The sequence below is a fragment of the Platichthys flesus genome, chromosome 23, assembly GCF_949316205.1.
Source record: "Platichthys flesus chromosome 23, fPlaFle2.1, whole genome shotgun sequence".
NCBI lineage: Eukaryota > Metazoa > Chordata > Actinopteri > Pleuronectiformes > Pleuronectidae > Platichthys > Platichthys flesus.
In genome coordinates, this window is record NC_084967.1 from 14,780,620 (window position 1) to 14,806,859 (window position 26,240).

The 26,240-nt window shown below is 44.8% G+C and overlaps 1 protein-coding gene across 5 annotated transcripts in view; it reads left to right on the plus strand.

Annotated features, from left to right (window-relative positions):
* The window catches only part of syt1a (synaptotagmin Ia), a 113,270-nt gene that overhangs the window by 70,782 nt on the left and 16,248 nt on the right, over positions 1 to 26,240 (plus strand). For 2 of the 5 annotated variants that reach the window (XM_062382439.1, XM_062382440.1), the window contains 3 exons: positions 15,342 to 15,539; positions 22,654 to 22,826; positions 25,403 to 25,528. In XM_062382439.1, the coding sequence (XP_062238423.1) occupies positions 15,371 to 15,539; positions 22,654 to 22,826; positions 25,403 to 25,528 (468 nt within the window). In that variant the 5' untranslated portion in view covers positions 15,342 to 15,370. Of the gene's footprint in view, positions 1 to 6,079; positions 6,406 to 15,341; positions 15,540 to 22,653; positions 22,827 to 25,402; positions 25,529 to 26,240 lie in introns of those variants that run through there. The other 3 variants (XM_062382436.1, XM_062382438.1, XM_062382441.1) reach the window with 3 other exon arrangements.

Here is a 26,240-nt window from a genome sequence, read left to right on the forward strand (position 1 = left end):
AGACACATGGTAAATGGTCTGTATTCATGAAGAGCTTTTCTAGTGTTGAACGCTCACAGCGCTTTACAGTACAGCTTATTCCCTTTCACACATTCACACAGTGGCAAAGCAGTTTTCAGCGTCTTGCCCATGGACACTCAGGCCGTGCAGAGAGGGGGAGACTGGGATCGAACTGCCGACCTTCTGGTTAGTCCCTGATTAGCATGAGTTAAACTAGAATGGCACTTGGTAGAGCCAACAGTCTTAAGCTGCAACAAGTAGCACACACTCATAGTTATCCTTTAAATAACAAACTATCATTAAGAACAAACTATGTGAAGTAGTTTCTTGTCTTATACGTCCACCAAGTTTTCCTGGAAACCCGTCGAGTATTTTTTTCTGTGATCCTGCAGACGTGGGTGAAAACCTAAAACCTCGGTGGAGGTAATGACATTCAAAACAGTTGCAGTCGCTGTGTAATGCTTTTCCCTGAATGAAGTTTGCCTCATCAGTGATTCCCACCTCAGGGTGCTCAACATAAAACAAGCAGGTAACATTAGATAACATTAAACTCCACTGGGGATAATGGAATCGACTGTAGTTATTAAGAACATCCTGCTGTCTTTAATAAATGACTAATTTAAATTCAGGCTGTTTGCTCCAGTGAACTCGTGTGTGTTGGGAGGGAGATACAATCGATGTTCTTGTTATTCGGGCTCTGTGTGTTTGAGAGGTTTGTAGAAGTCCAGCTCCTCAGCAGCTCTGCAGCCTCGAGTCCCGTCAGATGGGGAACAGCAGTGGGGATTTGGACAGCTTGCTTCTGTGTGCTTTGACCTCCGCTGGGCTCAGGAGCTTGGCTCTGCGTGACGTCGCTCCGCCGCCCTCTTCTCTGTCGGATCGGATTGGGCCGCGGTCGAATGACACAATCCTTTCACCGGTGCCCAAGTGGAGGCAGACTGGTGTTCGGCTGGTGCCAACCTGGCGCTCCGCTGAGACGACCCACAAGGAGAACGTCCCTCCAATCCAGCTCCTCCTCTCAAATCTCCTGCTGTTTCCCAGGAATAAGAATCACCACAGCAGTCCCATCCTGCCTCGAATTGTCACAATTCATCTTTTAAGTAAACAAATGGGGCTCACGCTTAGTTAATTATAAAGCAATTGAAAATGTTCGACTATCTCGGTTTTTAGTGAGACGTTTAGAAAAACCCGCACGAAGCCGACAGCGTGGTAAACAGCTAAAGACAGTTGACGGCTTCTTCTCACACTTCATTTGATTCTAACAGACCTATTTTGAATTTCATTATGCTGGGAACTAAACAAGCACTGACACGTGTGGATTCACAGACTCAAGAGAGTTTTTCTTTGGGATGTTTTCCAGCTGAGCCGCTGGGCTTTCAGAGGAGATTACGGGACATGAAACGCGTCATTACAGGTTCTTGCTGGGGACAGATGTCAGAAAAGGATTCTGCTGGCGAGCCCTGACATGATCTCCTCCATGAGAAGAAATTAATTGGCCTCCTAATTGCTCTCAGAGGCCGGTTTAACTGACCGAGCCATTTCCTGGACCTCCGTTCAGCCTCGGTACAAGTACAGGGTCGCTCCCGTGTAATGTGAAGTAAAACCAGTTCCTCCAGCGTTTCTCTGCTCTCCAGCCAAACATCTCAGTCAGCAAACTGTGGAATAAAACAATCGTATACTCATTGCCTCTTTTGTTAAAATCCAGTTACACTCTACAGCTCTAATGATGGTGCTGGAAATAAAGACGTGGACAAAAGGCTGGAGTGTTTGCAGCATCTGTTCGTCATCTCGTAGCTCGAGTCAGAGTCGAATTGCTTTTGTGTCGCTTGTAAATGAGCAAACGTCTCATTTGAGTCCATGTGGAATATTCACACTCGTTCCTCAGTTGAAAAGGAAAAGAGGAGAGCGATGGAGGAGCAGCTCCTCTGAATGTGGGGATGGGAGAAGTCAGGAGGGCTCAGTGACTCATGAAGAGCCATGACAGAGAGGTTTATATGAAGCCCACTTGGAATTAGGATGTGATGCGAAGCTGGATGTGCATGCAGGGGTTTGGGTCCGGATCTGATCTGCTGTGACAGGATGGTGTGTCAGATGCGATTCTCAGTGAAGTGCGCAGATCTGAGTTCCTTTTCTGAAAGCTGAAATAATCTCAAGTGTTGTGTAACTGAGCCGATGGAGCCGGAAACTCTCGACTTTATTCAAGATCGAGAAACTAAAACCCGGAAGCCAAAAAGAAACCAATTCATGTTAGACTCTTTGATTTATATGAATTAATGGAAGAACTATTGAAAGGCCAGCATTGTGATTCTGTCTCAAGACCAGGAAGTTGGTTGGATGAAGAGGTTGCTGTGTTCAGCCGGGATAATGATGAGAGGAAATGCACTTGAAAGCTTCCAGTAAAGCCTTTTGCATGCAGGTGCTGCAAAGGATCAGGCGATACATCTAATAATTGATTAAAAGCAACTGTTGAAGTCCCTTAAGCCCCTTTTTCCACCTGTAGAGACACCCAGTAACATCTGGCTTTAGTCTGGAAACAATCCGCATTCACTCCTGGGTCAAACATCTTTGCAGCAGACACAGGTTTGAATCTGCTCCTGCTCTGTAGATAATCATCGGTTCCATCTCGGAGAGCATCATTCAAAGTCGTCTCCTGTCTCCTTAGAGGAAGCAGAAACAAATACCGGGTTCAGCTGCAGGGGACACGTCTATAAGCAAAGAGGTAGAGAGCATATTGTACCGTTTTCACCCCCTGTGTGCCGTCAAACCTCCATCTCAAGCCTCCGTCTCTGTATCACACTATTATGGCTGCAGACTGTTTTATTCAAGAGCCATTTCAACCCAATTGCATGGCCTGTCTTGATGTGGCTGCCTCTGATCCTAATCTACAGACTTGATGCTCACAGGAACAGATATATCTTTGATGGCGTCCAGTTCGCCTGTCAAGTGAATCGCCCTATGTAGATTTCTGTTGCTAAAAATCCAATAACACCTGTGGTAGAGCCTCATCTGAGCTATGAAGATGAGATAGATCCCAGCATCAGAAAGAAATATATGTATGCCAGACACATCTGTCTCTTCCCCCTTTTTCTCTTTCCTCCAGCTCGGTCTCTCAGCAGCTCTGGAGCGTTTTCACAACCTGGGGTCGCGGCGATAACGGCGAAGCTCACAAACGAGAGACCTTCTCCCAAATGAGGAAATCAAAACTCATGCTAATGCGGTGTCACCGGCGCCTGATGGCAAACGATACGCTGAAAAGATTGTTGGTCACAATGCCTGTTTATTTCAGTGTCACTCTCACAATGTTATCTGTCAAGCTGCCACCGCGCTCAATGAGTTCAGCCTCACTCTCCGAGCCACCCTGGCACCGCGGAGTATGATTTAGGGAGGCTGTTGTGTTAAATGATAGTGCCAGTGGGATCCGATCTGACAGCTCTTTCTACTTCAATAACAAACACGATGGAAAACGATAGCTGCGTTTACTTTACGTCTTCTCGAGAAGGTTCACTTCTCCGTGTCGGATATCCCTCTGCTTCTTTGGAGGTCATTGATTACTTTGTGCTCTTAAGAATAAAAAACAAATTAAAAAAAGCCAAATTATACTTTTGAGACGAGTGTTGGACATTGGCGAGCGTTTTTTCCAACAGAGCGTGTGGGTGGAAATGTTATGAGCGGCTGTGGGCGTATGAAAGGAGGCCCATTGGGGGGGGAGGGGGGGGGGAGCTGTCTAATGGACAGATAAGAACAAAAGGAACAAAAAAAACAAAACATCAAACGATACAGGAATTAAAAAGGAAGAGTCAAGTCAGTGCTTTTAACATTTGAAGTATCGTGTCCTAATCATGCTAATCATCCGTTCTATTCACGTCCGCTTCCATCGACAGATCGCTGACACTTGAACTGTGACTTCTGAAGTTTGTCACCTTCTTATCACACTCTCACATTATGACACCTTTATAGGGATCGCAAACCTGTCAGCTGTGTGTGTCTGTGTGTGTGTGTGTGTGTGTGTCTTAGAAAGAGATGCTGACACTCACTCTGACCTGAAATACACCTCACCTGAATTAATTCAACACCCTCAGCAAAAAACACCCGGAGAAGCTGAAAGTCAGCCGTCATTGTCAAGTAGTGAATCAGATAAGGCAGCGTGCATCTAGTTCTTATGCCTCCGCACCAGCGATAGCAAGTGGCCGGAGGCGTTATGTTCTCAGGTTGTCTGTTTATCCATTCGTCCGCACGACCCCGATCTCGTGAACACGATATCGGCAAGGACGCCTCGAGGGAATCTCCTTAACTCCGAGGCTAATGTCTGCTGAAGGACTCAAAGATGTTTGAAGATCAAAAGTTCAAGGTCGTTTTACAAACAGAATCATTTTCATGTTACCGCACAAAACACAAATGTTTCTTGGATGCTCAGATTAGCTGAATAGATTTGGGTCAAAGGTCGAGGTCAACGTGGCCTCACAGGATATCTCATGTCTGCCTGTAGAGAATTAAATTTAGACCACAGATGAAATCTCTCCAGTGGTCATACGTCCCGATGACTTCACACGAGTCGTCGGTGGAGGCAACGCAACTCTCATTTGACTCACAAATCAGATGACACAGTGGATGTTCATCTCTTCGTCAGTAGCTTAAAGTGTTCCTTGCCTGATTCCATGCGAGGCCACATCATCAGTAAAGCTCACACACCCCGCACTCTCAACAGAATTAAAAGGTCAAGCTGCCAAGTGTCTGGAAAGAGCACTTGAAGCGCCGTCTGTTCCAGAAGGACATGAGCAGCTTCAGGGACGTGTCTTTTTGACATGAGCCCGATAGAGAATGATTAACAATAGAAGACCGATGAGGAAGTGCTGTGGCTCCATCTGCGTTGTCATCTGCAGCCAGAGCAACAACAAACAAGAGACGAGCTTCTCTTTCAAACCCAAGAGTTAACAGAAATCAATCTCTCTCAGATATCCAAACATCTACTGTAACCATCTCTTGGTATTCTGGAACGAGGAGCCGCCTCTTTGCAAAGTCCCAGCATGCAATATCGCTGATTATTTGCCTTGATAATCCATGTGTGTTCTGTTATCTGTGGCCGAGCGGGAGGCCGGTGCTATAGAGGGAGGCATGAAGGAGTGGGTGGGAAGAAGAGAAAGAGAAGCCAGAGGGTGGAAACAAAAAGAGAAATCAAAGCTACAGGACATGAGTTTTATACAGTTTCTCTCTCTGAGATGAAACACACGTGTGTATAGCACAGATGTAAAGTGGTAAAAAAATGGAAATGTGTCTTCAGAATAAAACAAGAACAAGCATTAAAGTGCTTTATTTTACAATTAAGATCAAGATTGTTTTTTATGGCCGTTGCTCATTTTCTAAACAAACCTGCAGGATGTTTTGAACCGAGGTCCAGTAATGTTTTTGCAGAGAGAGAAATATTTATAATCGCAAATGTTAATTTTGGGCCTTTGGGAACAGTACATGTTATAAATTTCACTAATTGCTATGAAACTGTCCTCTGTTCTTTATTTGCTTAAAAGTTAAAAGCTCCTACAGCTATAAAGTGGACTTTTGAGCTTGTTGGTTATCCTGTGAGCACAGTTTAATGTCCACTGGACCTCTATGACGATGACCTACATATCTCTTAACACCAGATGGTCCATACAAATATTTGTTTTCGGTCTGGAGATATTATTTCTACACAGAAACTGTGGCTCTAAAAGTGTCGGCCAATCCTCTGAGAATCTATGACTCAGCCTTTAAGGCCATGAAATAACATCATCTCTGACTCCAACGCAACAGACCATAATTACAACAGGCAGATCAAGGACCCTTGGACCAGGATCAGCACAGTCCTTGTTTCCTTTAACAGAGTGAACCCAGTACCGTCTTTAACCTCCTGGACTGAATCGATTGACCTGGTCCAAGGGTCAGTCCGGCTCCTTGACCATTAAAACCCTGTCACTCACTCCTCCTCCCGTCTCTGAGCCCTGTCACGCAGCCAGTGGTCATTGGGGAGATTGTCCCTGTCAGGTGGCCCTGGAGGCCCCCCCCCCCATCCCCTTTAACTGTATGACTCACCTACCAGTAGTCTCACCACGGCCCCTGGCCCCTGGCCTCGCCGCCTACATCAGACTGATTCCAACCGACAGGACTCCCCGGGCTCTGCTATCTTAGCCCCGGCCCTCAACCACCTCCCCGCTGTCCCCTGCAGCCTCGCATCCAACCAGGCACGCAACCACGGGCTAAAGGTTGCTAAATGTGGGAGGTGGGTTCTTTCTCTCCAGCTCCTTCAAACTGTTTCTGTCCAACGTGAGAGGAGGCAGAGAAGGTCAGCCAGCGCTGGTGGTGGAGGTCTTTTGTTTGTCTAATAGAAGCGGGGGCAGAGGAACATCGGAGCGGTGCAGATCCCCCAGCTGTTCATGTGTGAGTAATTCGTGAGTTATGGACCTTTGATGGCCCAACTAAATAAATGCTCCAGTAATAACCAGTTTGAGAAATCCTCTTCAAGGCTGCCGGCTTGGTTTCTTCACCCTTGTTTGTCCAACATGGTTTGATCCTCCTCAAATACTGAGACCCATGTTTGTGTAAGGTTTGATTCCTGTGGAGTCATGCAACATGTCACTCAGTAGAACTCGTACCTCGGGAAAGGCCCAGCAGTCGCCTCTAATTCCATTAAGCTGCTCCAAATTTCATAGACATTAGTTCCCTAAATGTGCCTGAATATCTTCTTCAAGATTTATAATTTATTATCCGGTGATAAAGTATCCGGACCCTCCCCGAAAATGTATAGATTCTTTCTTGGCCTGTACCTCACCTTTCGACCAAACCTCAGAAAAAGAACAATTTGGAAATTATATTCCCAGTAAGATCCCAGTTGGTCACATTGGACTTGGATCAGGTATCCATTCGAATGGGTGATCACTAGTATCTAGATATTTTGGGGGATTTTATCAAATATATTGTACATCATCTTCTGTATGATATTAGGGTTATAGTTGTTTTCAAGCTGAATCATAAAATTGAGGCAGAGCTGTTTAGCTGAGAGCTTTTCTGGACAGGACGTGTGTATCTTGGGTTCTTTTGAAACCATCTCTCTCAGCTGCCAATCAGCCTCTTTAGACCGCACTGGGTTCCACAACACTTTATTCTGCTCTCTCCTTCCCACCCCCTTGTTTAGCTCCTGCCTAGCAGACCCCATTTTCCAGCCTCCTTGCAGTGTTTGTCATAAGAAGAGACTCAAGATATTCACCGACAGTCCTGGGAGTGTGTGTCAGAGCTGCCGGGGGTCTGGGGTCCCCGGGTCCATCTCTCTGCCAGACAACAGGGCTGCTTTTTTTCTAACTTTGCTCAGTTGCGTGTGAGCAGTAATTGAAAATGGGGGAATCTTTGTGCACTGGCTTAATGGAGCTGTCCTGCCCTTGCTGCAAAGCGGGGGTTAATAACTTTTTCCCACTTCCATTACCCCCTGAGATTGGCTTCAGGTGAGTAAAGAGGCTGCACTGGACAAGGAGAAGTGGCCACGGGGGCCTCTGGTTCCTCCACTGATCTCCGCTCACTGCAGGCCGGCTTCACAATCCTTCTTACGTGACTTAATATATACGTCCTCCCCCTCGTGTGTGTGTGTGTGTGGATGTGTGTGACCGGCAGTCTAGAAATACTGTCCTCTAGCAAATGAGTGCGTGGCAGATGGCGGCGGACACTTGACTGACAGCCTGTAATTAACGTGCCACTTCAGTAACTCGTCCACTTTGCCGAAGTTTAGCCGCGCGGTGAGGGCTCTGCGCCGGCACACGTCGGTGCAACAGTGTTCTGCAGAGGAGCTTTCAGAGCTGGTGTCAGTTTATTGGGCTGAATTCGTTTTGATATCTGACTCGTGTTCCTGCCGCTGAGTTCTTCTGGGTTTGCTGCTGTTTGGCTGACGACTGGAAGCAGAGAGAGAGAAAGAGGGAACACGGTCAGAGCTGGAGTTCAGGTTGAGGCTTCACGCATGAGTTGTTATTCTTCTACTAGAGTGACCCCTCCGACTCATTGGCTTCATTTATATGCACAAAGCAGGACAGCTCTTTGCCTATGCTTGGGTTAAAGTCCTCAGAGCAGGTTGGAAAAAAGACTGTTTATCTTGTAATGTTTGTTTTCTAAAGGAAGCGAAAATGATGAATATTCCAATTTCAATATTTATTAAAGTAGAATGGCACCCGGTAGAGCGCAAACCTCTGAAAGACCCAACAGCAGCACAGGCCAGACCTTCTGCTACATGTCCTACTGATAATTCATTCAATGAAAAAAATCTAATTATAGTCGGATAATGAAATGCTCTATAAACCATGGAACTGGTTAAAACTTCTGAATATGTCCCCAGTTCGATATAATGGACTCCATTGTTGGATGCAGCTCTCTATTATGCAAGCTTTCATTTGTTTGGTAGCTTCTCTTCTGCATCCTTTAATGTAATTAGAGTGTTAGCGCGCTCCCTCTGGAACAAACAATAATCAAACCAAGGACACTCGTTTTGATGATTACTTTTTCCAGATCTGTGGAGCAAACACTAACTCTCTTCTTGAGGATTTAAACAGTGAGAGTCCCTGTGTTCTCTAATCAAACCTATAATCAACTTATCAGTTACACAGGAGAGAGACAGTTACATAATCTCCCTTTATTAACATTTAATTTATATGAAGGGACTTAGAGCCTCTGAATCTGGGCTCAAACCACTGACTGTATTTCTGTGTCGTGTGTTTGTTGAGGACTCGGGATCAGAGTCTGCGTTCGGTTTGCTTGTTTAATCAAAGAGGAAGTTCCTCATTGATCTGAACCATTGATCCCAGCTCTGCGGCAGCGGTTCTGTTGCTCCTGCTGCATTTGATTGACTTTGACAAAACATTTATTCCTCCTGTCTCAAATGGCAAAAGCTCAAGAGTAACCTTTGAATTTCTCCCGTCTCTAAATTACAGCAATTTGAAAGACATTTAAATAGAGACTCCACTTTTGTAGTCTTAGACAATTAAACATGACGTATATCAGTTCTGTTCTATCCAGGGTCTAACCTGCCTCTCTCCCAGTATCTGCTGGGATTGGCTCCAGCTCCATCATCCTGTATAGGTAATGGATAGGCGGATCAGAATCAGAACAGAAGGAGCAGACACAAGATTTTTCTCTGTAAATAATTCCGGAATCTTGATGAATAATGTAAAAACATATGCAGGGGAATGATATCAATGTGTTTGTGTAGTTTGGTGCAGCTTGATTGGATTTAAAAGCGGCTGCTGGGCCTTGTTGTGGGAATGTGCTACAAGTCTTTATTAAAATCAACAATATCTGTCCCATGGGAACATTAAACAGTATCTGTAATTACAGGAAATGTTTTTTTAAAAACCCAGGTTTTTATGTGATCTTAATATTAAAAAGCTTGAGGCTAGAAAATAATAACCGATATCAATTATGCACAAAGAGTTTTGTACATGTAGAAGTCAAGCTCTGTCTTTACTGTGGGGTCTTGGAGTAATTTAGATGTAACGGCAGCAAAATCACGTTTTGATAAGAAGCAGATGATAAAAATGGGTTTGATTGATACTCTACCGGATGATTGAGTCCTGAAACCCAATGAAGCGACAAGAGGGCGGTGATTTTGGCAGAAGGCTGTCTGGGCGTCCTGCTCTCCTCTCTGCGCTCTGCTATGATCTGTGGGTTGTATTGAATTAGTTGACCAAGTGGACAGTACTCCTCCCGGGCTGGGCAGGTTTTTGGCAGCTTCGCCACTTCCTCAAACGGCGGGAGACGTGACACTAGGCGCACAGCGAGAGAGGGAGGTCGCCAAAACTGGAGCCGGTGGGGAGCAGAGCAAACCACACGATACCGACCCGCTGTCCAAATGTCAAGGGGGGAATGGACTTCTTCTTTCTCTTAGCTTTAGCCCCCAATGTCTGTTTTTATTCATTCTCCCGCAACGGTGATGCTTTGGAGAAGCAAGATTCCTCTGGTGGAAATAACCCCTGAAAAAAAAAAAAAAACATGAAAGGGTGATGGAGGAGGTAGCCGGAAGGACGGAGGGAGGTAGAGAGAGCAAGGGAGCTGACCCAGTTAGAGGAAGATAGAGGTGATATGAGGGAGCCATGTGCCAGCATCACCACTGTGGTTGGGGACCTGCTGGGCCATCTGGCGGCCCTGTAATTGGGTTGGGGTTTTACACCTGAGCGGCACACCTCCGAAGAGATGGCTGGAGCGGGAAAAGAAGAACTTGAAAAAAAAGGGTGGAGGTGGGAACGACACTGGGAAAGTTGAGAAAAGGCTCCATCAACAGTTTTTTCCACCAGATTTGCATTTATCTCTTTAGAGCTTGTATCACCCAGAGGCTACAAGATGCTGGATCAGTGGAGTGGAAAAAGAACGAGCTGGAGCGTCGACTGTAAAAAGAAAAGCCATTTTGTCCAAACACAACATTATTTAACTGTGTGGAAAGCGGTGACAGGACAGATATTAACTTTGCGTCTCAGTGGATACACAGTGTGATTACACCGCGATGACAGCCGCCGTAATGGGAAAAAAAGGTCAACACGGCTTTCAGGTTTTTCCATAAACATAAATAGGAGCGCTCCACATCCGAGTGGAGACCGGCTCTTTAAGTGATGTGAAGCGTGGCGAAGACAACGGAGACGATATGGAAGTCTTCAACTCACGCCTGAACGGGCGAGTTGTCATTAAGGTGCAAAGAGGAGCTGAGTTAATGCTTCGTTTTTTTTTGTGCAAGTGACGTGAGGCCTGATGCGAGAGGCACAACAGACTCCACAGGGGGGGGGGGGCTCCACACACTCTGCTCCTATTTGCTCGTCTTTCATTTGACATTTGACGCAGAGTTTGAGAAGCAAGCGCCTTTACACAAACTGACGGGGAACCCGTTTGATATCAAAGCCTGGAGAATCGGTTAATCCGGACGCACGTCTCATTCCGCATCTTGAAAGAACTCTGATTCACTGGAATAGTGTCATTTACATAAAAATCTGTTCCCGCTGTCGGTGTAATTACAGCCTTCTCTAAATCACCCTACTATATATTTACTCGCCCGTGGTGAAGCATCACGTGTGCATGTCTGTCCCTCGCATCCGACATAAGGTCACTCGGAAATATCGAGCGAAAGGCACGATCAATTCCTCTTCTATAGAAGAAGCCTCCCACGTGCACTCTGCAGAGCAGCATTGTGCTCCAAGTCCTTGGCTGTGTTGAAGTATCTCTGTCACTGCCAAGCGTGCCTCTCAATGGCTCAGCCTCCGCACTAGCCTCGCAGCGTCTCAAAGGGAAACCAACGGGAGGCTGAGCGAACATGGACGTGCGTGGGCGTCCTTTGCAACCGGGGGGGGGGGGGGGGGGGTATGGAGAGGGCCGAGATGGACGATGGGTGCTTTGTTCAGAGGCCTGGAGACGGTTCACGGACACGTTTTACCCAAAGTTGAATTATTCAATGACTAGAGTTTCTCTTGCTTTGATTGTCGGTTCAGTTTCTCAACCCAAGGTGCAGTTGGATTTCTCCCTACAGAAGTATTCTCTAGTTTAGAGCCACATGACGTGTTTGTGTCAGACTAAGATGTTTTTGAAGAAGTCCTAGGCAAGATATAGTGATATAAACTCATTCAAGACACAGTCACAGCTTCTTTCATTTGAGGTCAATGTGTACACAAGACTTTTAAACATTTTTAGTGCAGATCGCTTGTTTGCATCTACCCTCCCTGGACTCAATGATACAACTAGTGCATCACGTGTAGAACAACACAACAGAACAGTTATCAATACAGTGCAGTTGTCAAGGTGCAGACAATGAACCATTATTATCAGCCGGCGTTGTTACCTAGCTACTGTCAGCAGCAGCACTCACGCTCAGGCCGTAAAACAGAGGAAATGATCTGTAGCATCAGAGGCTGCACAAACACAGATACTCTATCTTTACAGTCAAAAGATAGTTTCTGTCTCCTGGTAACTGCTGTATTAGTCTCTTATGCCTCAGTTCTCTCCGGTGACACGGCCCTTTGGTCTTCAGGTCGTCCGTCTGTACTGTAGTTTGAACGTCTGTTGCTTTTTATCTCAGGAACGCCTTCAGACAAATTCTGTCAATTTGGCACGAGTATCCAGAATTTGGTCAAAGATCAAAATGGCCGGGAGAAGGAAAGACACGATTTGTAGACGTGCTGACCTTTTTATATCTGTTCTGAAAAAAAACACTTTCTGGTTGATATTTAAGGTCAAACCTCAGGAAGAGAAGAAAGTTGATTGGCCGAGGGCGTCGGAGCAAGATGTTTTTTTTTGTGGTTCAAAAAGTTCCCGTGTTCTCCCCCTCGTGTTTGGGTGGTTTTCCTCTGGGCACTCCAGTTCCCCCCCCCCACCCTTCATCTCACCCTACATTCAAGAAGCAACCTGTCCAACTTGTACGAGTGGCTCAGCTCTTGGCTCAGCACTTCCAGCTGCGTTCGGTGGAAGAGCCTGGCAAAGCTCACGGCACTAAAGAGAAGCACCATGTTGTCACACACACACTGACACTACCTCTGCACTGGACAGTGGGGGGGGGGGGGGAGACGACCTGGTTTCTTACAACCAATCGGCTCATCCTGCTGGTTTGTTGTGCCTCTTTGGTTAATTGTCCCAGCGAGTGGCTCTGCGGCTGTCGGGCCTGCACAACTGACATCCACATACAAATCCGACAGGACAGCACTGACACACCTGCACCACCTCAACATGCACCTGTAGCTGATGTCAAAAGCATTGTTAGTGAAATGTGGGATTTGGTTTTAAAACATAATGAAACAGAAAATAAGATTAAACATGAAATTGCAAATGAACAAAATGCTCATTTGAGATTCAGTGCAGATCATCAAATTTGTTTTTTCAACACTGCTCTACACCGCTGGAAGGAAAGGTCATCGTCCTCTTTCTAATTAAAGCTTTCCCCCCTCAGTCTGTGTGATCTTCTGTTTACAAACCTTGCTTTTTCTTATAATTGGGAACCTGCAGTAATTGAACCAGTTTCTTTCATAAGAGCTTCCCTCAAAGAAACCAGGAGAGAAAACTATAAATGCTTCAGCTCATGTTGTTGTGTTGCCGGTCCTGACTGAGGATTCACTCAATGTGTTTGGGGGATTAGGTTTCTATCTGAGTCTCCCTGCCTGCCTCTCCAGTCGCTGTTTGTATATGACTTATAATAATATGACTGCCTCTGGTTCTTTGATGCTCTGTACTCCTCTGGTCTGTACTGTGCGATTTGTGTTGTACATCATATCCTGACGTGTAGTGTGAAATCCGTACGACACAGTATTAAGATGTTTCAGGTGTGGAAACATCCTTCCCTTTTTAGAGTGGGGATTTATTTCACCCCTGAGTGTAGCCCCTGTTATTCTCCATTCATCCTGTCTGTGGTGATATTACTTTAAATATTGTTCTATATTCATAGTGTTTGAAACGGTCGCTGTCCGTGGTGCTGAATCAGAAGTTGTTCCCATGTGTTGTCAGATTAAAAAGTGATATTTCCTGCCTCCTCTTTGATGGATATTTGGATCCATACATAGAAAATAAAGCAGTGGGTCCAGGTCAATTAATGTCTTTTTGCATGTTCTATATTATTCAGTATAATTTGAATGTAATATCAAAGTGATTTAGATTGTTTCCTCTTGTAACGCAGAGTTAATCTAAACCTCAGAATATAAACGAAATGGAAAGCAGCCTCTCTGATGAGTCAGTTTCGTTTTTGTTTGCAAACCCCAGGTTGTGGTGTGAGTCTCAGCGGCAGCAGTAGTGAGTTATTTCAGACAAACAGTGTTGTGGCTGGAAGATTGAATTACCACATCAGCTGGGGAAATCTCAAAGAGCGCAGAGAATGAAAAAAATCATGTTCCCTTTGCCCCCCCCCCCCCCGAACTAACTGCCGGAGTGAAGCTGCACTGACGGATTCCTTCCATCAGGCGATCGTGAACCAGGTTCTTTTCTTCCTGCGCTGCCTTACTGCTCTTGCAAACTTAAATTTGATGCATTGGAGGAAACGTGAATCAGAACTCATCTCTCCGAAGCTCCTGGCTTTTGTGTTTTTTAAAGATTATATTCATACAAATTGCCACCATCCCCATTTTGTTCTCGTCCCTTTGATGTTCAGTGAAGAATATTATCGGAGGCCATTCTCAGGGTTACATTTAGATTTTCTTTCAATTACATACAAACCTTTAACAGTGTTTCTATCAGCCCCGGCACCAGGCCCTTCATGAAACAACACAATAAATGGGAAAATATGAGTTGGATTGTACAATAGAGGAGAATTAGGCCAACTACCTTCACTGTGCACGGGCGGAAAAAAAAGCTCTACAACCACAGTGTGCCATTATCCTCTTGTATCCCTATGGTGACTGAAGCAAATTACAACCTGCACAGAGAGAGTGGACAATAAAGAGTTCCTCTCGGCGGCAGGATTGTCACAGCGCTGCCCCCCCACCCCCCCATCATGTCAAGATGGTAGGACGTCTACATAAACTGTCAGTTCTATATGATAAATGAAAACACAATGCGGTAACTGCTTTCAAAATAAATTATAGGACATAGAAATCAAATAATTTGTATTTATATTCAGAAACGTTTGTCATTAAGTTGTAGTAAAACTAAGATGACTGTTTTTAATTCAGAGTTGATTTATCTGCCGTTAAATCAATAGTTAGTTTGTTGAATTTGTGATTCAGACCATGTTGATCCCACGTGCGTGGAGTTTATATCTCGGTGCTTATAATCCCATAAATCCAGGAGGTCTTTAGTGTCATAGTAATATATTGTTCTCCCGAGGCAGCATTGAAATAAAGTGGGAGCTTCATGTGGAACCGACCTCCCACAGCGACTGAGGCTGCTGAGATGTACAGAACATTACACTGCTCATGTGGGATCATGTGTGTGCGTACACACATACACACGTACACACCATGTTAACACAAGAGATGGTAAAGTCCACACCCCTGCTGTGTGGAAGGAGCTCCGCATGATAAGAGTCCTCTTGTAATCTGCTCTTATTTACTGTTCTTTGCGTCGACTTGTGTGAGCACAGATTCAATTAATCCAGTCACAGAGATTTACAGCCAGTGTTGTACCGGAGTGATGAATAATATTTTTGAGCCGGGCTCTGTGATGCTAATCTAGAGCTTAAGCATGAGTGAGTAGCTTTGTTCTGAATTCGGTGCACTGGCCAGTTCATTGTGGACCCCAGCTGTTGTTCACTCAGGCTGAGCCGGCAGCTGCTCGCACGCTCTGCATCAACTCGGTCATATGATGAGGCGCCGCTGACATGCATCTGTGACAGGAAGTTAAAAAAACCAACAGTCTCCTCTTCCTCTTTTTCTCCTCTCGTCCAGCATCTGCCTGGCCGCCCAGCATCTTCACGATGAATGAGAGTCGAAGGGAAGCGCTGGCGGCGGCGGCGCCCATGGCCACCACCGCCTCCTCCTCCACGGCCGGCTCCAACACCACCGACATGGCCGGCCCCGGCGAGAAGGACGAGGCCTTCTCCAAGCTGAAGGACAAGTTCATGAACGAGCTGAACAAAATCCCCTGTAAGTGTGTTTTACCTTCTCCTCAGCCTGTGAGACAACAAGGACTGTACTAGTTCTGTGTCCATCTTTGGGTTTAGGACTGTGTGTTGGACCAAACTAAGATTTGGGGTTCTGGGAAATTGTGACAGACGTTTTTCACCGTTGCTTTGCCAACATTTTGACGACCGATGATTTCATAAATCCCAAAACTTAATTAGAAGAGCTCCAGGCGAGCAAATATCTCGCCATGTCATGCAAAGTGGGGAAAAAAGCATTTCTCCATCCGCCTGGACCTGCACCAACATTTAATGGGTTCTCCAGTAGTTTTCAAGTAATCCTGCTTAGAGTCAGACAAACACCTCGCTGGACGTCACCGGCAGAACAATTAATAAAGTTGTTTTGGTTAGTTTCAAGCCCAGAAAACTTTTAATCCATCACTAGATGTTTCAATGTTTGTATATTTTACAAGAAAAATAGCTAATTATCTACACTTATTCTCCGGCTATTCAATGGATTCATCGTGATCCTGGTGGAACCGTGACTGAAACAAATGATTCATCTCTGCTTGTCAGTGAACTGTTCTCTGTGACGCACCAATGAAAACCTGCGTGTGTCAGTCGTTACCTTTTGACACAGACTTCCTGGAAGCCGAGGAGACTAGTGACTGATCCCAGCTTTTGTTTTCGTGGCGTCTGAGTCAAAGCAGTAAAAAAAACAAATTCAAGTATTTAATTTCTGACTAAATCATCTTGTGAGAGAAGAACTGAAAACACTCGACGAGTAAAACAAAAATCTGGCGACAGTAATTCAAGTGCTTTCGGCAGAATATAATTTGTGCGGCAGCTTTTAGTATTTCCTGTTTTTCCATCTCACTCATGCTTTTAGTCAGATTCGTCTCCTCTGTTCTGGTTAATGCAACACGTTCTGCATTTTTACCACCGAATCCTTCCACATCCACATGAGAATTTCAGTATATGGCTGCGTCTGTGTCGTGCAGGACAAAGCGCTGCCTGCAGATCCAAAGTTTTTTTTTGCATTCAGCTGAAATCTAAATATAGAAATATCCACAGGCTCATGTGGAAGTAATTCTTGCAACAGGAAATGGCTCCTGTGGAAGAGAGACGTCCTATTTCCTCAGCGAATGACAGAACTCGTCATATTCCAGCTTCCCAGAGATCTAATAGCACAGAGAGGAAGTAAGAAGAGAAACTCTGTCTTTTTACCAAAATAAAAGCCCTATTTCTTATTCATGCAGCTCTCCATCCTGAAGTCGTGCCGTGGTTAAACAAACAGGATCTCCTCTTTTCACTGTTGCGATGGTACGGCGCCTCTGAGTTTGACGACCCCCCCCCCCCGTGGCTTCACATTGAATGTCTGTCATTGAGACGTATCGCTATTCCCGCCGCTTCCCGCCCAAAGCCTGACAACACAATCTTAAGAGCCAGAGCAGACGATTCATTATCGCTCCAAAGTCATGACATCGTAATCTGGAGAACTAGATTGCTCTTCTTCTTGTGTTCCACGGGCAGAAAAGTTCTGTGAGATCAAAAAAGAAAAGCGCCAGTCCATTATTCAGAGTCCCTCAAGTACTGTTTTCTCAACCTGGGCCCCTTCAATCAGAAGCAGTGTGTCTGCCCCCCCGCTGCTGCTAAGCTGATGATGAATGCTCGTCGCCTTGTTTACTCTGTGGAATATCGATACCGTCTGGACAAAGTCAGGTAGCAGGTAATAGGAAATAAGGGAATTGAGGAGAAGTTGCACAGTCACAGACTCTGAGCCTGTTAGGAGGTTTTTCTTTCAGGCTTCATAACCCAGTTTGATGTTTGAGGCTGTCAGCGTGGAGCCGTCACGTCCGGCCAAACCTGTTTCTGAGTTTCTGTGCGTAAAGATCTTCAGGATTCATCTCGGAGCCGTGTTTATCGCCTCGGCCACATCTGTGGGTGAATCCCTTCAGCGTGAGAAAGACCAGATTGAATGTGTCCCTTTCATACTTTAGATATTCTAAACACGTGTCAAGGGAAATTTGTTCAGAGAGGTTTATTTTGAACAGGTCACAACCTCAAGATCTTATTTAAATCTCTGTCGGGCTGAAGCCAAACGTAATTATTCCGTTGAGTATTTCTCTTTGAGTCTGTTTATGAAATGTCAGAAAACTTGTAAGAAGAAAATATCCATCAGAAGTTCCAAGAGCTCAAGGTCACGTCTTCAAGATGCTTGTTTTGATCGAAACGCGAGAATCGAAATCTGAAATCCTCTTCACTGCGGAGATAAAAAATACTCAAGAAAATCTAAGAAAACTCCAGATCGTCCTCTTTCTAAACAAGTAAACACCTTTATTATCATGGCATGGTCAAGTTAAACCAAAACTCAACTGTAACATGTTCAACGCACCACAGATTATATTTTGTGTAGCTAAACACTGATGTCTTTGACTTCCTGAATAAAGTGTTACCATACTACACCATAATTAAAAAGGAATTTGAATTGTTTAAAAGGAGAGAGACTTGGAGTTTTCTACTTCGACACCAAATGAAGCCAATTTGTGAATAATTAAGTATATCACAGAAATATAAGCGCACACACACACACACACACAAACACACAGAGACACATGCAGTGTAATCACACTCAACCACACTCTTGCTTCTCCTTTGCCTTCGAGGAAACCAGTGTATTGAATTTCTAAGTAAGTTTTCTAAACACCCAAGGCTTTGCTTCCCAATAACAATTAACCTCTGAGCACAGAGGCTGTTTGATCCATGACTTCTGGCTCCGACAGCCGTTATTCAAAAACACAAGCCGTTGACATTTCAGAGAAATAAATAAGGTTTTTCTCTTGTTTTTTTTTAAATCAGATGTTTTTACACATTAAGCAACCAAATGAACTCTTTAATATTTTTAATTAGCACGTCTTTAATACGTCTCTGCACAAAGTAATATGGTTAGGTTTCTAAAAAGCAGAAGAAACTGGGAGTAACAACACTTGGTTGTTGGTTTTCTTTCCATCAAAATGCGAACAGCCGGTTAAGAAACACCTGATTTGGGTTTTAACTGCTTTACTTCTCCTCAGAAAGGAAAATCACTGCTTCTCTGTCTCAGGCATTTATCCACATCCATTGTTGTGAATGAATTTCCTGCACCGTTAATGTCGCACCACTTCCAACTCGAAGGCTTCCTGCAAATGTGTTGCTTTAATGGAGCTGCATTTTATCGAATGTAGAGAAAAGAAAATACCACACGTACGTGATAACTGTCGAGATGGAGGCAAACAAGCAGTGTGTTGGTGCTCGGCCCGAGCTGTAGTGGGTCTGCTGGAGATGGGGCCGGTTGCTGATGGATGAGACGTGGTAATGCCGCAGGATCTTGTTGTGTTGATTGGATTTGCCGCACATGTGGAATGGCAGATAAATGGGAGCAGGAAGCTTCAGCCAACACACAAACACAAGAGATAATAACACTAAGGAGACAGGCACAAGCAAAGCTGATTCCTATATGTGTCACATGACATTTTGAGCTCAATCCCGTTTGGCGTAAAAAGAGAAACTCGCTGTCATTAGCTCTCGATAACTTTACGACAAATCCTTCTCACACATAGTTGGAAGAATCTCCCTGCACCATATTGTGTGCTTAGACGAGCCGCGGGGCTGAAAGGGCACAGACACAGTGTTGCTCTCATAGGCATAACAAGATATAATGTCAAGGTTAATTCACCAACAGAGTCCTGTCACATTGGATTAGTGGGGGCTGCTGGAAGGGGATACAACCCAGATGCACTATTACACACACACACACACACACATTAAACACAACACGTTCAAATGCATCCATCCGGCTCTGTTCCGGTTCATTGATCTCTACTGTAAAGTGAACAGGATAGTTACAGAACAGATTAGAGCTCCGTACTTTTCACTGGATAGAGAACGTCAGGAAATATGTATTTTTGTAATGTTTTATGAGTTTTAGTAAAAGCAATGAAAACCAGACTTAATGTAAACAAATGTTAGATATAATTTGTGTGAAGGTGGAAAGCAGCTCCACATGTGTGAGGATGAATCATACACGTGCCTCATACTTTTTTTAATCTCACTGGATATCTGGATAACAAAATGTCAGCTGGTGAATTTTGACTTTTTGACTTCATGCTGAGGTTGTTTCTCTTTCACCTCTCGGCTCCAAACTGATATCTGATCAGCTCCTTTCTGAGAATAACAGAGAATCTGAACCCGGCAGCGTGGAGCATCGGAGACAAACATCAGATTCCAGCTATTGTAGCAGAGAATGAAACTTCCTCTTCCGCTTGCTGCAGTAAATATGGATCTATCGTTTAAAGTTAGTTGAGCTAAAGTTTATTTTGATTCCAATTACGCTGACGTCCACTACCCACGTCCAGAAATATGATCCTGCTGGGTTGAGAACTGAAAACTCTTTGTCACTAATTGTGCACATTACCAGGAAAGGCAGATTTTTGAAATCAAGACCTGTTTGAGTTAATCGGCTTCATCTTGAACTCGCTCTCTGTGTTCATGCAATTAGGAAACACTTCAGCACAGATGGACTTTGCTTTTTTCTTTCCCTTTTATGTTATGAATGTTATGTTCATTTTCCAGTAACCCATATTGGACTAAAAATTGAATGAACTGGAATTAATGGTCAGAATCGATAGAATTTGGAACCAGTTTCACCGTGAGAGAAGAATGAAGAGCAAGTTGTTTTTCTGTGTCTGTGAAACTCTGGAGTGATTCAGCTTTATTCTCTCTGATCCGTCCAGGATCCAAGAGAAATATTATTCCTCACCCAGTAAAGTATATTTTTCCTCCAAAACCCCCAGTAGAAGAAAAACCCAGTGTGAAGCAGTAAGCTGCAGAACTGAAGGCGGTCATATCAGCCGTCCACGGAATGTCACTCGTACTGTTGGAAGGTTTCTCGTTGGTTTGCTCTCTGGTTCGGCTTGAAAGTGATTTGAGCCTTGAGGAGCGGCACACGTGAATTACAACCCCCCCCCCATTAAGAGAAACTCCATTTACCATGCCGTGTCACATGGCGGAATGGGAGATAAGTGCTGGGAGTTGAAAAGCGGAGCGGCCGGCGCTCCCTCTCGCTCTTTCTTTTCACTTCCTCGCTCTATTTCTCTCAGGAGAAAAGACACTCACACAATGTAGTTAATTAAGGGAACGCTCTTATTGCTTTCTGGGACTCAGGTTCCGTTAATTAAGGAACACACGAGTGCCTCTGACTTGGAAGACGTGCACTTGATGAATAAGATAAGGGCTCCGGGTTCATGCCTTGATTTCTACTGTAGCCGCATTCCGTCGGGGGGGTTCTGAGCATTGATGAATGACAGGAGAGCCACATCAGCATTTTGAGGTCATCGAACTTTACTGTCTCTTTGTTTTTTGAATTCCTGAGCCTCAATTTAAAATCGGATCCTCTAGGGAGGTGATACTTATCGCTGTGGTTTGTCAGCTTGAAATAAGAACCTGTCTCCTTCGCTATGTTTCCCATGTCCCGCTCAATTACTCTGGTTTGGTCCCAGGTCCAAGGTCTTTAAACGAACTGATGGGGGCAGACCTCGTGTTACTGGGATTCAGACCCACAGGATAAATGTATTTGCTCTCTACCCAGCAGAAACATATTATAACCAACGGTCAGTAGTGAAAAATGTGAAAACAAATGTGTAAGGATGTTTAGAGAATAGAAAATGTGACGATGAAACAAATCAATGATTATATACTGAAAGAATAAAGTGTTTTCAAACTTTATAACTTCTCATTGGTAATTCAGTCTGTTTTTCATGTCAAAGTTAAAATCACCTCCAGCTCCAGCTCCTTGTTTTTTTCCGTGGCTCATCCAGAGTCACCTCCATTACCTCCACGGCCCCGAGGCCAAGGCTGTGGATCCTAAAGTTATTTCAGAGCATCACTCACTGTTTCTCCTCAGAGGACAGTGCTTATTGATCGAGTCAACACACCATTGATTTTTCCTCCTCTCTCTCCCTCCTCTTGGACCTTGTTGAAGGAACCTCGGCTGAATGCTGCTGAGCACAAACCCCAGAAAGACGGGGCTGTTAAATGTTGTTGTGATGGAGGTTTTCTTTTTTTTTCACAGATAAAGTCTTCAAAAGGAGAAAGTTTGACCTGTTTTGTGTTATTGGTTTTTGTTTGTTGCATTTATGACCCGTTGGCTGAGATGTTTTCCATCTGCTGTGTTAGAAAAAAAGAAGCATTGATTATAACGTCTGTTTTGAAGTTTTTCAGTATTTTCAGCCGTCTGGACTTTTTGCCGTCTCTTAAGTAGTGAAAAAAACAACCCACTTATTCCTCCATTGTTGTTTTGTGTGCGTGTGTGTGTGTGTGTGTTGTGTAGACTGTACCTGTGTGCTTCCACGGGGATTATTAACCGACTGCCGGCTGTGGTTAAGGAACGTGTGGCTGTGTTTGCAGGTGGCTGTTAGAGCCGTTAGTGTTTGACAGTCTGTTGGTGACACACTGAAATACCAGTTGTCCAATGTATCCAGTTAGATCCAAGCACTGGAGCTGCAACATATGGTGCAAGGGAAACACACAGCAACTCTCTTTCCTCTGCTGATTCCACGTCTAACAGGAGGTTTTAATCATACACACAAAGGTACCTCTTCTTCCAAAGCATTGATTTCAAATTTCGAAAGGAACATTTCTAAACCACTGAATGCAACATCGTCTTTTTCAGAGTAAAACTTAAAACCTCTCTCAAACCCCCCCCCCCTCCTCCTGCAGAATCACCACCGAGCTGCCGATGATGATTTCCCCGTGAAGCATCTTTTGTTTAAATGGCAAGTGGAAAATGCCAACATCTGTTACTTCCACTGAATTGGCTGGAGCCGTTCAGGCGGGTCTTGTCCGACCAGTCAGCACCGATCGTTACGTCTGCCACTTCTCGATGGAGCCGGGCCCTGGCTCCGGTGCTGGCCTGGCGTGCCAGCTCTGCCTGCACACCTCTCTCGGCTTTTATCTCACCTGTCAGTTGCTATAATCACTGCTTTTGTGCAACTCTGGCTCAAATACTGCTCTGGCCCCTTTTCTCTGAAATCTACTCCTCCTCTCAAAGCAGTGCTTTTCTCTCAGAAGACTCATCCAGCCTTCTTTCCTTTTCTCCCCAGTGCCGTCATGGGCCATCGTCTCCATCGCCTTCGTGGCGATCATCCTGGTGCTGGCGTGCTGCTGCTGCATCTGCAAAAAATGGATATTCAAGAAGAAGAACAAAAAGAAGGGCAAAGACAAGGGCAAGAACGCCATCAACATGATGGACGTGAAGGACGGAGCCCCGACCGAGGTAACAACTTTCAACTACTGCTGCTTAGAGCCAGAGAAAAGAACCGTCCCTGTACTCGCTAATTTAATTTAGTTTAATCCTGTTCTCCTGTTGCATGAATCTGCTAAAATCTTAAATTGATGTGATCAGAAGTCTCTTAAATATAAGTCACAATGCTTAGTGTTTTTATGTCTGATTAAATTAATATGTTCAATTAATTTAATCGGTTTCCCTGTCAGATTAGATTTTTTTAATCTTATTATGGCTGACTCTTGACTGTCTTTATTTTGTTAGTTATTATTGCAAAAAAGAACCATTATACTTCATCATTTGATTGAATTAAAAACAAATCAAGTCTGATTACAGGAGACTTAATGGAAGTCATTTAAATGGCTTCAGAGTGAAGAGAGCGTTTCAGTCTCTCCCTCCTTTTTTTTTTATCTCCTACTTTTTTTTTGGTTCCTGTGAGTGTTTTGTTTTTCGGTCTCACATGAGGACCCGCTCACTTGTTGAAGAGAGTGAGTAACGTGTAATGAAGTGGTATCCACCCAGAGAAATGACATCAGCAGCAATAAACCAACAGGGGGGGGGGGGGGGGGAATTCATCGAACCGTTTCAGCGGCAAAACATGAAACACTTCAGCAGCGTCATTATATCGTAGGTGGATCAGAATGATAGAAAATGTTTTTATATCATATTTATATTCTTTATTGTAGAAGCAAACGTAAATTGAGACTTCATTGAAACTCGTTTATTTCTCGTTTAATCTCCGACATCGGTGAATTTGCCGCCGCCCGAGGCCCAGCGGTCATTTCTCCTGGTGTGCCCCAGACTCTGGTTGTGTTAACTCCTGTGTGTGGTTGTTTTAATTTGTGTTTCTTCCTTCTATGTCCTCCTTATCTGTGTTGTGTCTGATGACCTTTCGGGATGGTCACTGGCGGTAGGTTCCCAATTGCTGTTGGATCTTCTTAAGCCTGCTGCTCTGATGTTTTCTTATAGCCTCTTGACAACAACTTACTCCTGTAGAACCAAATATATGTAACTATGCACACAGTACATGTATATCTACTCTATATATGTGTGTACAACCTGCATATGCACATATATATGTATGAAGGAAACACTGGGTGCGCAATATTCAAGGTTGAACCACACTGATTTGTGCCAAGCTGAAGTCTGCGGCCTTTTGAATATTCAATTACACATTTCAAACAAGTGGGCAAACGTAGAATGATGAAGAGGCTCCGCAAGTGAATCATCTGTAAATTAATCAGATATTCATAAAACAAATCATTTATAAAATACAATTTGCCTTGTCTACACTCACACGGATATTTTCAATTTATATTTTAAAGTCTTCAGGGCTATTTCTTCCATGCTGCCAGCTAAGTCTAGCTAGCTAACGTTTGCAATACAGACTTTATTTCTTAAAGAATTTAATAATTTCCGCTGTAGTGTAAACAAGGCCTTTCTCACCTCGATCATTTTACTTGCTCCACTTTTCTCTTTTCTCTAAATGTTAAAACAACAAAAACACTCAATTTGAAAATTGTTCGCAGAAGACGGAGACCAAGTGGCTCAGGTGGAACATTTAAAAAAAAAAAAAATCAGTGTCGATCAGCCTTTTGCTTTCACATGAGCAACTTGACAAACCAATAGGAGCAGATCCCCCCCACCCCCCGGATGTACATTACCACCCCCCCTCTACCAACACCTACCCTCCCACCGCTGGCATGATTGCTTCTAGCTACCATTGGCGTTTGGGGGGGTTTAACCTTACGATGATGACAATGCGAATGTTATGTTTGAGGGCGTGGCCAGACTTGTGAATGGGGAACCACACGAGAGCACTGGTTTGACCGACTGGGAATGCTCTGCATGCCTAACAGAGAAGGCAACGTTTGAAGCTGAATGATTGACCTTGATTGATTGACCTCTTTGCCTCTTCAATCGCATGTTGGTCCTTTAACAGACCCTACCCGACACCCCCCACCTCTCCTTCCCCCCACCCACACCAGTGCCACCACCTGCTACCCTCACCTCAGTGCCAGGCTAACGTAAAAAACAAAAAGGGCCACGTGGCTCCTCTCACTCTCTGCCACTCCGGACACTTCCCAGTTTGCCAGAGACTTTTCTGCCTGAGATAAAATCAAGGGAATTGTCTTACTGTGATCTTTTCCAGAAGCATCTCTCCCCCTCTCTCCCCCCTTTCTTCTCTGTCCCTCTACCCTCCTCCTCCTCCCCCCACACTCTTCTTCCTCTAATGCCTGCCCCATTGCTCTCATCTCTGGCGCCATCATTTGATCTTTTCTCCCTTTAGACAGAAACACCCAAAGATTGATAGAACGGCATCATCAGGGGACCAGGCCCGGGGCTTTAGTGCATCACAGAGCATGTCCTGGTGTTAAATGCTATGTTGTTTTACTGCTTGCCCCCCCCCCCCCCCCCCCCCCTGTTCTCCCCTTACACAACATAAAACAAGTGGCAGCTTTTACAGGAGTAGTTCCACAGGCAGGACCTGGGCGGGGCACGGCTGGCTGGGTGCTAGCGCCAGCGACAAACAGGCGACACTGACTCTTGGTGGGTGTCTCCTTCAGGCCTTGAAGGATGAGGAGGATGCGGAGACAGGGCTGACCGAAACGGAGAAAGAGGCCACGCCCAAGGAGGACGAGAAACTGGGCAAATTACAATACTCCCTGGATTACAATTTCACGGAGAATACGGTAAGGATCTGTTCTCCGAATCCCTCTCAGTGTGTGTCGTTGTTCCGAAAGGTCCTTCCTCGTAAGTATGGTCCCCCCCCCGAAACCTCTGAGGTGGTCCAGCTTCTCATCCCTCCAGAGACTCACCAGGACCCAGCCCAGGTTGTGCACAACATTCTCCTGTTGTTTCATTACCATCCCTGTAAACAGTCACTGAAGCTCGAGAGCGATCTCACAGGGATATCACGGTGGTCGAGTTTGTGCGACGGCCACTGAGCCTTGTAAAAGATTCACCACACAACAGGGATTCAGTTCAGCTCTGAACACGTTTCTTTTCTTTCGACCTGATTGGAAACAGCCCCTGCAGACTTCCATCTGCTTCAGTCTTTCCAGTGACTGAGTCTTAAAAAGCCCAAATGAGGAAGCACATCAGCTTCCTGGCTCCAGATGTTGTGTGACAGATAATAGACGCGGTGCGTGAACACGGGCCGTCCCTCTCTGGGTTACCTGACTCACCAGAATAAACAGAAGTGACAGGCTGAGATGAGACAGTAAACTCAATGCTCCTGTAGTCGCACTCATACAGTAGGTACAGCCTCCACAGCTACACACACAGAAAAATCAGTTCAACAAACATGTCTCCTTTCCTGGTTATAAAGATAATAATAATAATAATAATAATAATAATAATAATAATTCCAGGAATCTTTCTCTAGCATACCTCAAGAACATT